General features: G+C 30.2%; 1 protein-coding gene across 8 annotated transcripts; it reads left to right on the plus strand.

Moving 5' to 3' along the window:
* The first annotated feature begins 2,462 nt into the window (after positions 1 to 2,462).
* Positions 2,463 to 11,896, plus strand: LOC104218379 (uncharacterized). 8 transcript variants are annotated; one of them, XM_070174098.1, is made up of 6 exons: positions 2,463 to 2,600; positions 2,744 to 2,820; positions 7,928 to 8,014; positions 8,299 to 8,569; positions 8,874 to 8,978; positions 11,805 to 11,844. In XM_070174098.1, the coding sequence occupies exons 2-5, from the start codon at positions 2,797 to 2,799 to the stop codon at positions 8,933 to 8,935; spliced, it is 444 nt and encodes a 147-aa protein (XP_070030199.1). In that variant the 5' UTR covers positions 2,463 to 2,600; positions 2,744 to 2,796; the 3' UTR covers positions 8,936 to 8,978; positions 11,805 to 11,844. The 8 variants fall into 8 exon arrangements, 3 of the variants coding, with proteins under 3 accessions (XP_070030199.1, XP_070030198.1, XP_070030197.1); XR_011407446.1 differs by lacking the exon at positions 8,299 to 8,569 and adding an exon at positions 7,406 to 7,591 and having other exon boundaries at positions 2,463 to 2,820; positions 8,874 to 8,955; positions 11,805 to 11,896; XR_011407445.1 differs by lacking the exon at positions 11,805 to 11,844 and adding an exon at positions 7,406 to 7,591 and having other exon boundaries at positions 2,463 to 2,820; positions 8,874 to 8,973.
* The last annotated feature ends 916 nt before the right edge of the window (positions 11,897 to 12,812 follow it).

Raw genomic sequence — 12,812 nt, forward strand, 5'->3', positions numbered from 1 at the left:
ATATAAACAACAATGGTTTTGCTACTACTCTTATCCACTTAAGGCAGGAAACACAGATCCACTAATTGATTTTTTACTTCTTCCTCTCTCTATTGTTTATCTTGGTACATGAAGTTGTTTCCCATTATATTGGCTCCTTGAAGCTTCCTATATAAGGCTACTTATAAATATTTTATTACTAATAATTATCTTTTTCTTTTCAGCTAAAGAACAACTTCAGTTTTTTTGAAACACGAGATACGAGATATACACAGTCAATTTTGCTATCAAGAAGGTCTAGCAAATTTTATTCCACAAAGAGTGTAGAACATTAGTTCATTAACTCTTAGAAAAGGGACAAGGAGTAGCAATATAAATATTGATGTGTGAATAGGTTGATTTCACATAGATAGATTGATTTCTTAACAGGGACGCCCCTAGGAAGCTTGAGTCTTCCTTTTTTATCCTTTTCTTTGTCAGTCAGTTACATATCAACGTACATAAAGGAAGCTTCTTTTATGTAACAAGATTTTCTAATAGGGGTAAGAAATGATATCTCCTTCTGCATCTACCACGAACACTCCATAATCATCCCTAAATATAATATTATCCAACTATGATGTGATTTTTATCTAAGGAAAATACATATCCCTTAAACTAGTACTAAATTGCATTTTCTTTCTTCAAACCTAGCTTTATATCCAAATTGTACGTGAATCAAATTTTCAATCTTTGCTCTGTTTGCAGAGATCTTTTGTGGCATAGAAGAAGTTTAAAAAAAGAGATATTGTAAGTAGTTTCTTTCATGTTTTTAACAACAAACTTTAGATATTGTTATCTTAGTTTTGGAATACGAAGATATATTTTCAACAACGAACTTTAGATATTCTCCTAGAGTTGAGACCTCTCGGGCATGTCAAACTTTCTTTTTTGCTTCTTGACGTAGTGTGTACTCCCTCCATTTCAATTTAGATGATGTAGTTTGACTCGGCACAAAATTTAAGGAAAAAAAAGACTTTTGAAACTTGTGGTCTTAAAAACTCAAGGGGTAAAAGCTTTGTGGGGCCATGACATTTGTGTGGTTATAAAAGCTTCTCGTTAAGGGTTAAATTGTAAAATGAAGAGTTTAAAATTGAATTATTTTCAATTGTAGAAGTGTATTATTCTTTTTGGAACGGACTAATAAGGAAAGTGTGTCATCTAAATTGAAACAGAGGGAGTATTATTTCCTTTAATCTCACTTAAATGGACACAGATCGATCTTTAAGTGAATTAAATTAAATTTATGTCGGATTGTCTTTTCAGAGTATAAAGTATTTTGTTTCAAGGGTGATATGTTTTCTACCAATAAATAGATTGACAGATGTGGAATCTCTATCTATTCTTTCACTGTAATGTAACTGGCAGATATGAAATATGTTCCTAAATTTCTATGGAGTCAATTGGGTGATGCCTGGAAGTATGGAGCAACTTTTAAATTGTTAAGCATGAACAGAGAAAAGATGCACACAAGTGTATGGAAAACAATTCAGATATGCATTTATGAATTATTAAATTGTTAAGCATGTAAGATTTAGTTGCATTCATAATTTGAATTGTTAGAGCAAAATTATCGTATCATTTGATATTTGTAGATATCCTGGAACTTGTGGACTCCTGGACTACTTGCAGGAGTAGGAGGAGTATATCATGTACACGAGGATCTTTGGTACTAATTAGTACATTTTCATAGAAGATAAAGAACGTATTTTTTTGCAAACACGCAATGTTCTAAATGTAGATATTTGATCAGTAATCTTTTGGATATCTTGTGAAGCTTTGTTCCTCAATAAATTTATCAACTTGACAATGTTGCTCCTTTTTTCTTTTATCCCAGTTAAACGCTTGAAATCTGCAGACTGAAAGGATAGGAATTATTTGGCCTTCAACCTTTCTGGTAGCTTTAGCTGTTTTTATGGAATTTGAAACCAAGTGATATAGAAAACGGGGTTTTTTATTAGCTTGATTGATGCACGTCTTATTTTATATAAAATAAGTTGTGGTTCCATGTGCAGCCAAAAATCTATTGGAGGTTCTTGATTTTGCTATCGGTATTTCCCTTCAAAACTTTACGATTTCTATATAGCTTCAGTGATCAAGAAAGATGCTGAGAAAAATGAGAATCCAATATTATCAGGAAAGAAGCTGAAAAACAAAAAATATTTTATGTATTTGCAGATCCTGAATTCATCTAATGCTAGAAGTGTACTTACATGATGAACGTGATTTATAATAGTCATATCTAACTAAAATATTATGACAAACATTATTTGCACTAGAACCAACAAAAGTATTATAACCAAAATTATAGTATATCTATAAAGAGGGGCTAAGGGGAGGTGAGGTGGCACTCTCATCGTTCATCTTTCGCGTTTATCTCTATTGTCAAGTTTTTGCCTTTTTCCTTCAACAAATGATTTTAAAAAAAAAAAAAAACAGTTCAGCAGTCGCTACTTTTCTTTACAAATGAAACCGACATTTCTTTTAATTCCCTCGAATTTTAAGTATGCCTCTTTTCTTTCCCTGGCAAATCTCTTATCCTTGCAACAATTCTTCTTATCCTCTTCTTCCCCCCGCAACTGGTAGAATTCTTCTTTTGTTTCTTCAATTTTTCTAAATACCTTGATTTTCTGTTCCGACTCTTCCTAGCTACCACTTGCCATATCCATATGTAAATCTCCCCTCTCTGTTATTATAATTTCCTTTTCTCTCTCATATTTGGTAGGCCTTTCAAGGTAGCAGAAGTCTGAGGATTTAAAATTTGAAGCAAATGATAAGATGAAAACAAGAACTGGTAATCTGGTATGACATTCCTCGTAGTAAATTTTGCAGCTTTAAAGTTTTTGTGCTGAGGAATTTCTGTTTAAACCCACTTGTGTGTGAGAATAGAAGCACAAAATTAAAAGTAATTTCATAATCTGATTTTAGTTGATTAAGATTATGGTATCTGCGCACGAAGCCAACTTCACTCCAACCAGAAGAACATAAGTATGAGTGTATGACTAAGGTTTTCTTTTTAACGCCAGAGAGTGAAATTAGCGAGAAAACATAGGAAGAGTTTTTGTACTTTCTTAGATTTCACTCTTTTTACTTTTTCTTTTTGTTCTTTTATTCTATCATATTTATTTGTCTACGAGATTATCAGGGAAAAAAGACATTTGATATCTTGGTGAATACCATTAATGTTTTTGAACGACTATTATTATACATTATAGTACTATGGAGTTTTTTCCTTGATTATCATTATCAATCGTGTATCATTTTAACTATGGAGTTTTTTCCTTGATTATCATTATCAATCATGTATCATTTTAGTGGTCGTAATCAAAAACTTAGCAGAATCGATGAGAGAATTCCCTAATGTTGTATTAGTGGCTACTCCTTCTATACACCTGCAGGCTGCAGAGAATTTCAAAAATGCAGGTTATTCCGTTTTTTTGTGAGGTTTTGTTTTGATATTGTTGTCTTTACATGATGACTATTGCAATGAAGTTAGGTATTAGGTCGTATCATTTGTTAGTAATTCGAAGAATCTATATATATATATTAAAGCAAGAAAATTTATATTCTCAATTAGCCAAGTGTCAAGTTATTAATAAGTCAAGTGACAACATATTAAAAAGACACATGGCAACTTAATTTATTAAGACTTACTTTTATTAAAATGCAAGTTTTAACACCCACATTTTTCGGCCTAATTGACTGATGTAGATAACGGCCATAATTCCAAATCTATAGGTATAAGAAAACCTTGCAATTAGGCCGAAAAATATGGACTCAATTACGCGTTATCTCTATATTTAATCTATAAAAATATTTAATAATAAATTATTACTAAATAATCGTATGAGTAAATTTCGGGATACCAATCTAAATTTATATATTTATATATATAGTAAAGCAAGAAAGTTACCATATATAATTGACATTATGGTTAAGCCAAGTGGCAAGCTAATAGATATCAATAGTATATAGTAACTTTATTCTATATTTGACTACTTAGTTAAATACAAATATAATATAATATAATATAATATAATATAATATAATATAATATAATATATAATTTGAATTAAAAGATAATTTTGAATTTATAGATAAAGTTCTAAAATTCGAATTTAAATTTAAAAAAATTATCTTTTTTTTATCATGTTATCATACTTAATTCAGTTAATGATCATATGCAATCATGTTAGGAACTTTTGTTATTTTTTATAATTATTTAAATACTAATTCGCCTTTAGCAACAAAAAAAATACTCCATATAACTATAAAACTCTTTTTAAAATTCTATAAGTATAGTTCTTTGAAACACTGTAGCTAGGTTTGAATAAACATAATTCTTTTAAAATAAATGTAATATATAGGGTACACGTCTATGTTTATCTAAATAACAAAAAAGAGTTTACAAAACTAAATAAAAGTTTATTTACATATATAATAAAGTAAACATACATGCTGGAGAAAGAAACATCACAAAATCAGTCAATAATTAAAAAGAAAAAAAGTTGTTTCTTTTTTCTTATTGAAGAATATTTGTTTGAAGAGTCAATTTGCACAAATGGACATCAAACAAATAACAAACTTTGGTTATACAATTGCTATCATTAATTTCAATTTAGCACATTCAAGGAATTGAAGGGTATAAGTTGAAACCCCTTCATTTAGCTGTAGTCAAGCCAATATTGCAAGGATATAATATTTTTTTCGTTGAAGAATATTAGTTTTTAATCATTAGATTATATGAAAGGTTTTTTTTCAAACTCAACAAGAGATAAATTGGTTTCTAATTGATAGTTTCTATAGAGACTTTTAAGTGTAAAAAAGAGTATATATAAAGAAACAATTGGTATGACGTGAATGTTTTTTTAAATCTAAACAAATTATTTCGAAAAAACTCTTTACTTTTTTTAATTCAAAGATAAGATATTTTCGAACATTAGTAGGGAGTTTTAAAAATATTATAATAGAAGTTATATCATGTATAAACTCAAAAAAACAAAATCTTATGGAATAATTACATAATATATGGTCATATTTATTATTTACTTTTTATAGCTAATATAAATAGACGATATACCGGCAACACACAATTATACACATATTATATATGGATTATATATAAATTATACATCATTCAATTCTTTAATTTAAGTGGCCGAGTGAGCACCTATTTAGGCTATTAGATAAAGCCAAAAAAGTTGAAATAATTTCAACCAAAGACTAAAAATATAATTAAAGTTCATATGTAGACGATTTTTATTAAAACTCATCCTTTTATAGTGAAGTAAATTTATTTTTTGTAACAAAAGAAATAATGACATAAAAAATAAGATAAAAAAAATAAATATTGAAAAAAGTTAGAAAGATCTAAAAACGAAAAACAAAAGATGACAACAAATTTCTTCTTATGTTTCATCTTTGTTGAGTATAAAAATTTGAAAGTTAATCTCATCTATTTCAAATATTTTTTTTTTTCAACTCAAATACATAGATTATAAGATAAGGATATCTTCGAATATTTTTTTTAATTTACATTATGTGTCGTTTTTAAAAAATTACTATTACCAACAAACTGATATGATATTCGAATTTGAATTGGAATGCAATTTGAGTAGTTTGCATTGAGGTTAAGCTAAGTATGGTAAACTACTTGACAATTTTAAGACAATATATGCAATGTTTTATAATAATAATCAACTAGTTTAAATTTAATGACTCAAAGAACAAAATATTTGTATGTATAGGCTATTAAAAATTCAAATTCTGGGGTTAGAGATATCGATAAAATTAAAGTGGAGTCATACTAAAATAAATTCGGCCAAAGAATCATTTAAATTTTTAAATAGCCGATTAAAGTGAATTTCAAATTAAGGACAATATCTTCACTTGCATCATTATAAAGATAATCATTATTATAATATATATAAAGTTTTAGAAATTGAAATTTCAAAATAGAAATATTTTTTGAAAGATAAAATCATACCAAATAAGAGTTCAAGTCGCAGTATAAGAGTCACGTCGTAATCAAAGAATTGTTTATATCGTGTCAACCTTTGTGCATTGCCATAAATATGAGTTATTATTTCACTTTGTGGATATTTTTAGGTTCCAATGACACATATGAGAATAGTGCAAAAATAAAATTATCACTACGAGAATTGAGAAAATGTTAGTCTTTTTTCATGTGGTGTTTCTTAAGTAATATTTGACGATTATCTATAATTATTTAGAAGGTTTAAATGTTAAGGTTATTTACATATTATTTGAATAACTCAGATATTTAACATGGTTAATGTCAAATATCAAAATGGAGTAAAAGAAAATTCACTAGCTAAAGAATTTTTTTATATTTTTAGATAGCCAACTAAAATGAGTTTTGAATTAAGAATAATATTTTCAATTATATTATTATAAAAATAATTTTTATTGAAAAATAATATTTTAGAAACCGAAATTTTAAGACATAAATATTTTTTAAGAGATATCAATACACCAAATAAGAGTTCAAGTAGTAGTAAAAGAGTTAAGTGTTATCCAAAGAGTCATTCATTGTCTCAACATTTGATTGTTTTGTCATAAATATGAGTTATTATTTTGCTTCCTGACTATTTTTAGGATTCAATGACACCGGCAAGAATGATATCAAAAAAGAAAAATAGAAGAAATGGTTAACTTTTTTCATGTAGTTAATATCCAATGATTATCTATATTTACTGAGAAAGTGTAAATTTTAAGATTATTTACATACAATCCAAATAACTTAAATATTTGACATGATTAGTGTTCGCGCATCTGCGCGGGTGCTAATACTAGTATATATTAAAGCAAGAAAGTTTGCATTCTCAATTAGCCAAGTGTCAAGTTATTAATAAGCCAAGTGACAACATATTAAAAAGACACATGGCAACTTAATTTATTAAGACTTACTTTTATTAAAATGCAAGTTTTAACACCCACATTTTTCGGCCTAATTGACTGATGTAGATAACGGTCATAATCCCAAATCTATAGGTATAAGAAAACCTTGCAATTAGGCCGAAAAATCTGGGCTGAGTATATTTGGGATTGCAATTAGGCCGAAAAATCTGGACTCAATTACATGTTATCTCTATATTTAATCTATACAAATATTTAATAATAAATTATTACTAAATAATCGTATGAGTAAATTTCGGGATACCAATCTAAATGGAATCCCATTTATAACAAAAACTGGGTCACGCCCTCTAACGACAAATAACGTGTATCCCATGTTCTTCGCTTCCTCATTAAAGCTGATCTCCTTGATTTTCTCTATACGAATAACGCGTAATATTGGGAATTTGAAAAAGCTTAAACCTAAGCATTTTGATCTGTTCCGCAATTTTGTTGGATTGGGATACAGAGGGAGAAGAGGAGACATTCAAATGTGAAATTAGTCCAAATGTGAAATGCCGTCAAATGTGAAATTAGTCCATCGCGAGGAGACATTCAAATGTGAAGATGATTTTTCCGGTCGTTTTTTCTCATCTTTTTCGCATATGGATTCTGGAGAGATATGTAGTTTAGGAGACGACGACATCTACGCCAGGTATTTTGGAATAACAACTAATTGGGGAATCCCAAATGCATATGCCTCTATTTTACGAATCTTTTTATGGAAAATTATTTTTCCATACAAAAATTACTGCATTCCGTATATATCTATAGATATATAGTAACTGGATTTTTTTGTACTTACTTACTATTTAGGGTTTATTTTTCCTTACAAAAATTACTGCATTCCGGATATCTATATCTATATATATACGGCATTTGATGGCATTTGACAGACAATCCTCTTATAAAGTTTTCTCTAAAAAGAAATATGACAGCATTTGACTATATTTGCAATATATCGAGTAACAAGATGAGTTGGAATTTGAAGGTACGAATAGTGAGATTGTGGCACGTTCCAAACCGCGACAAACCAGACAACACCGTCTCCCTTGAATTAATTATTCAAGACGAAAAGGTGCATTCTTTTTTAGTTGCACTTATTTTTTCATAAAAATTTGACTACAATTTCCATCTTTTGCTTTGTACTATGAAATTCATTAGGTTAAACATGTATTTAATCAACTGCAATTTAGATTAGTATTTACCATCAAATATGTTGTATGTGTTATTTTGGAAAGGCAAACATTCACATATTATGTTTTACTCATTGATACTTCATTGTTTAATATACTCTGTGATAACACCGTACAACTGAGTATTTGTCTGACTAAATATTAATTATGAATTTTTTGTTTCTAGGGCGATCGTATTCATGCGACTATTGGTCGGTCTCTTATACGTATGTTCAAACCAAAGATAAAAGAATTGGGTTTGTACTTTATGAAGAACTTTGTGGTTGGACCAAATTATACGAAACTTAAATACACGCGGCATAAATTAAAGTTGGCATTTACACATAAGACGATTGTAGAGGAAGCAAATGATCATCTTTTTGGTATGAGTATCTTCGATTTAAAACCTTATGAGTATTTGATAAACAAAATTGATGTTCAAGAAAGTGAACTCTTCGGTAAGTATTCAATTCGCAGTTCTTTTATTTGAATGTCTTATCAACTTTGTCCTGATTATTTTTCTAAATTATTATAGATGTCATTGGAGAGGTTGTAAGTTATGGTAAAGTAGAATCACATAACCAAGGTGATAAGACCAGCACTTATATAAATGTGAAACTTGAAGATCATGAGTAAAATTGCGTCTATGTTTTACTTTGTTATATATTTTAACATGATTACTTATCGGTGTCTGATTAAGTTGTTATATGTTAACATGATTACTTAGCGGTGTCTGATTAAGTTGTTATATAAATTACACAGGAGGAATAATATCTCGGCAACATTTTGGGAAGAATTCGTTGACCAAATATTTCCACATTTAGAGGGATCACCACATGAGCAGGTCATAGTTGTTATGCAGTTGATGTGAGCACGTGATTTTTTGCCTTACGAAAAACTACTCCAAAATAAATCAAAAAATAAATTAAATTTCTTTTACTGTGCAATTTTTGAATTTGCGTGATGTTTGTTAAATATTTGTCTTATATCCGTAAATGTTTACTTTGTCATAACAAAATGAAAATAAAAATAAAAATATATGTTGCATGCATATCTAGGATTTGATTATGCATTTAATAATTGATTCAAAAAATAAAATCACAAAAATATGTGTCTGTTCTAGTTTTAATATTTCAATGTGTGATTAATGTGTTGTCTATGTATTAATAGGTAATTTATCTTTGTAAGGGTAATTTTATTTTTATAATTTTAATTAGGAATTTAATAATTAGGAATTTAATTAGAAAATGAAAGAATGAGAAATGATAGAAACGGACCTGGGCCAAGAATTTTTAAACAAAAATCAGGCCCAAATACTCAAAGGACCCGGTCCATGTCAACCAGTCCCATACAGGACTCAAACGACGTCGCTTCTGGATTTTTAATCTGGGCCGTTGATTCATTGCAATCAAACGGTCCAGTTCAGCCCCTGCATAAATAAAACGACGACGTTTAGGGCAACTAGATCTGAACCGTTCATCCATCTTGATCCCACGGTCTTAAAAATTCACCCAAACCCGATCCGTTTCAACCCCGGGTTGACCCCTTTCCCCAACTTAAATCAAACGATGTCGTTTGGATAAGTGGATTGATCTCATCTGTGCATCTTAATTGATCCAACGGATGAGATCAATCCACCCCACCCCTATATAATCCCAAACCCCTACCCCGGCCCCCTAACTTAACACCCCCCTCTCCACTGTTCATCATTATCTTCCGAAACCCACCCCTAACCCTAGCCGCCCTAGGATCCCATCGCCTGAAACCCGGCGGCAACAACGCCGCCGGTCACCAAAATAACACCCAAGAACCCCCTGAACATCCTCTATCCAGATATGCTAACCACTTGGCTCGAATCTTCATTTGAAGATTCGAGCCGAGCTTAGATCTAAACCAAACAACCCCTAGTTAACACCATAGTACCCCCTAGCATGCCTCGTTATGGATCTGGTTTTGGTTTGGTTCGAATCCCTTCAGAACTCTTCGAATCTTCTTTTGAAGGTTCGGACCAAACAAGAACTTACCCAGATTTGTTCTAAACTAACACCAAATCACCCTTAGGTTTTCCTCACCCTTGTGTCGTTGTTGGTTCCCCTCGAATCTGACCAGAAATGGTTAAGTCCCAAATCGAATCTTCAGGAACCCTAGAAATACCAGACTTTTGGATTCTGCCCGAATTAAATAAAGATTGAGGTTTAATCGACCTTAGTCGAAGTATTTTCAGTGGAAAATACTTCGACTAAGGTCTGTTTGATTTCAAACAAAGTCCAAATCCAAGTTGAGTTCGAGTCCGGTTGAATTTAAAGATTAGAGGTACTTTCCTTATTTCTTTTTTGTTTCTTACATGAATAATTGTTTGTTTAATAACCTGTTAATTTTTCATGTTTTTATTTGATTAATTCTGTCATCTTTGTCTCATGCCCGTATGATTAGTCAAATAAATGAATTGTTTCTGTTGGTTGTGATTAATTACAATGTGTGTGATCGACTCGATTAAGTTCGTCGATCAGTTGTGTTATAAATCTTGTTTCTGAAAATGCTGATTGAAACAGTCTGTTTCTTTTGTTTTAGACTGATTATGGACAAATGTTGTAAATAGTCAACTGATTAATACTCGTCAATTAAATCATGTTTGTTTGCAAATCATAAAATTCAAATAAATGTTGTGTATATATTGTTTTATGAACAAGGCATTGTCAGTATATTGACAATGCTCCTGTGTGTGTTTGATCTTGGTTCAATGTTGAAGTCCAGTCTGAATTGTTATAATAATTTCAGTGGTATGTTGTTATGATGTTAGTTCTGAATTCAAGTTTACAAAGGTTGGGTAAATACAATTGTATTAGGAGGTTAATCATTAGGAATTGGTTGTAGCTGCTAGACAAGTTTAGATTCAGATAACTTGTTAAAATTTGAGACAGTAATACCAGTAGAAAACAGTAAATCTGGGACATTTTGGGACAGAACAGTAAGGGTAATATGATAGCATAATGGGCTGAAAGTGGAAAGTTAGTGGCTATTATTTAAAGTGATAATGGGAAACAAAGGGTAATGGGGCTGCTTAAAATCAGGATAGGATCATTTAAAGTATTAAAAAGTAGTTTGTAATGGAACTTTCTGATTTTAAAAGAAGAAAGGGGTCCAAGAAGCACTAGAAGGGTATAGGACAGCCCTGTATAAATAGAGAGAGCTGGACAGGGATTAAAGGAGAAGAAAAAATCAGATTTTAAGAGGAGAGTTCAGAAGAAAAAATAGGAAGAGATTGAGAGATTTGAGGATCAGATTTTAAAGCAGATTTTAAGAGAGAATTTAAGAAAAATACACCTAGAGTGAGATAAAAGAAAAAAATCAAGCAGAAAATCAGATTCCTCTTGGAATCTGAAGAGGAAGAAGAAACAGAAAAGAAACCAAAAGAGAGTATTCGCACACACACACACACAGTGAAGCTGAAACAGAAAAATAGAAAAGAAAAGAAAAATTCCGAAACCTTGTTGTTCTTTTGGAATCTGTCCGGGTCTGTGTATTGATACTATTTGGTTTTAAAATCTGAAATTCTTTAAGAAGCTTTGCTCTTGTGAATCTGGGTTTCTCGGGTCTTATTATTGCTCAAATCTGTGGAAATACTGATATTCTGCCAGTATTTTGTTACTGCTGCAACTGCTGAAAACTTACTTCTTCTACCTTCATTTCCAGGTACTTATCTTCTAAATTCTATGTTGGAAAGAGATTCAGCATGACAAATTAATGAAGTTTGATTTGCAGTTTTATTTTTCCATTTATCTAAGTTTGTTATTATAAATTTCAGTTTTTGTTTCATGTTGTTTCATATAGAAGTATGCTTGACATGTTAATTATCAGTTGATCATTCTCTTTTGAAATTCATATAAGTGTTGTAATAATATTACCTATTCCAGAATTTCATTAAAGCATAGTTATGGTTGAATTGTTAAGATAGGGAATATGGCATGAAGTTGGCTATTAATTAAGTCTTACGACATTGTTAGACAGGTATAAAGTATTCTGGGAATATCAAGAAAATGCGTGGTTAGTGTATTTCGATTGTTTGGTTGTAGATTAAGGCTAGATGATGATTGGTTGCATTTTATTCATATAGGGCGTAATAATGATTATGGTTAACATCAATAGTCGGAAGTTGCATTAGTATCCTCCGCTATGTTTGCAAACGTCAAAAATAGGGCGAATAATGTTGGATGCAATATCACTTTATTAAGTCAATTAGGTAGATTTGTTCTTCTTCTTAAAATAACAAATGGCCTAGGAATGTTATAATGTGAAAGTTAGTAACAAGGGTTCACATAAATTGAGAATCCAATCGGTTTGATTATATATATATCTTACATTTAATCATAAGCATAATTAATTAAAATAATTTCGCCTATTAGATTAAAAACGAGTATATGAGAATAAGTTGAGATGTACATGCACAGATTGCAACACTTTAAATCAATGGTAAGTAAAAAATAGAATTTGCACTAAATAAAAATAATGAAAATTCTTGGAAAATATTTCTTCCCTTTATGAATCATTTTTTTTAGTTTCATATGCAATTCACTCTTTGGTAGATATATAATGTTGTATTTGCCGAAAATAGTGTTAATCATATTTTTATTCTTTTCTTTGAATTTGAATAGTCTGGATAAATATAATTTATACGCGGGAATTATAATCGACGGGCAACAT

This window comes from Nicotiana sylvestris, chromosome 5, assembly GCF_000393655.2.
Source record: "Nicotiana sylvestris chromosome 5, ASM39365v2, whole genome shotgun sequence".
NCBI classification, from domain to species: Eukaryota; Viridiplantae; Streptophyta; class Magnoliopsida; order Solanales; family Solanaceae; genus Nicotiana; species Nicotiana sylvestris.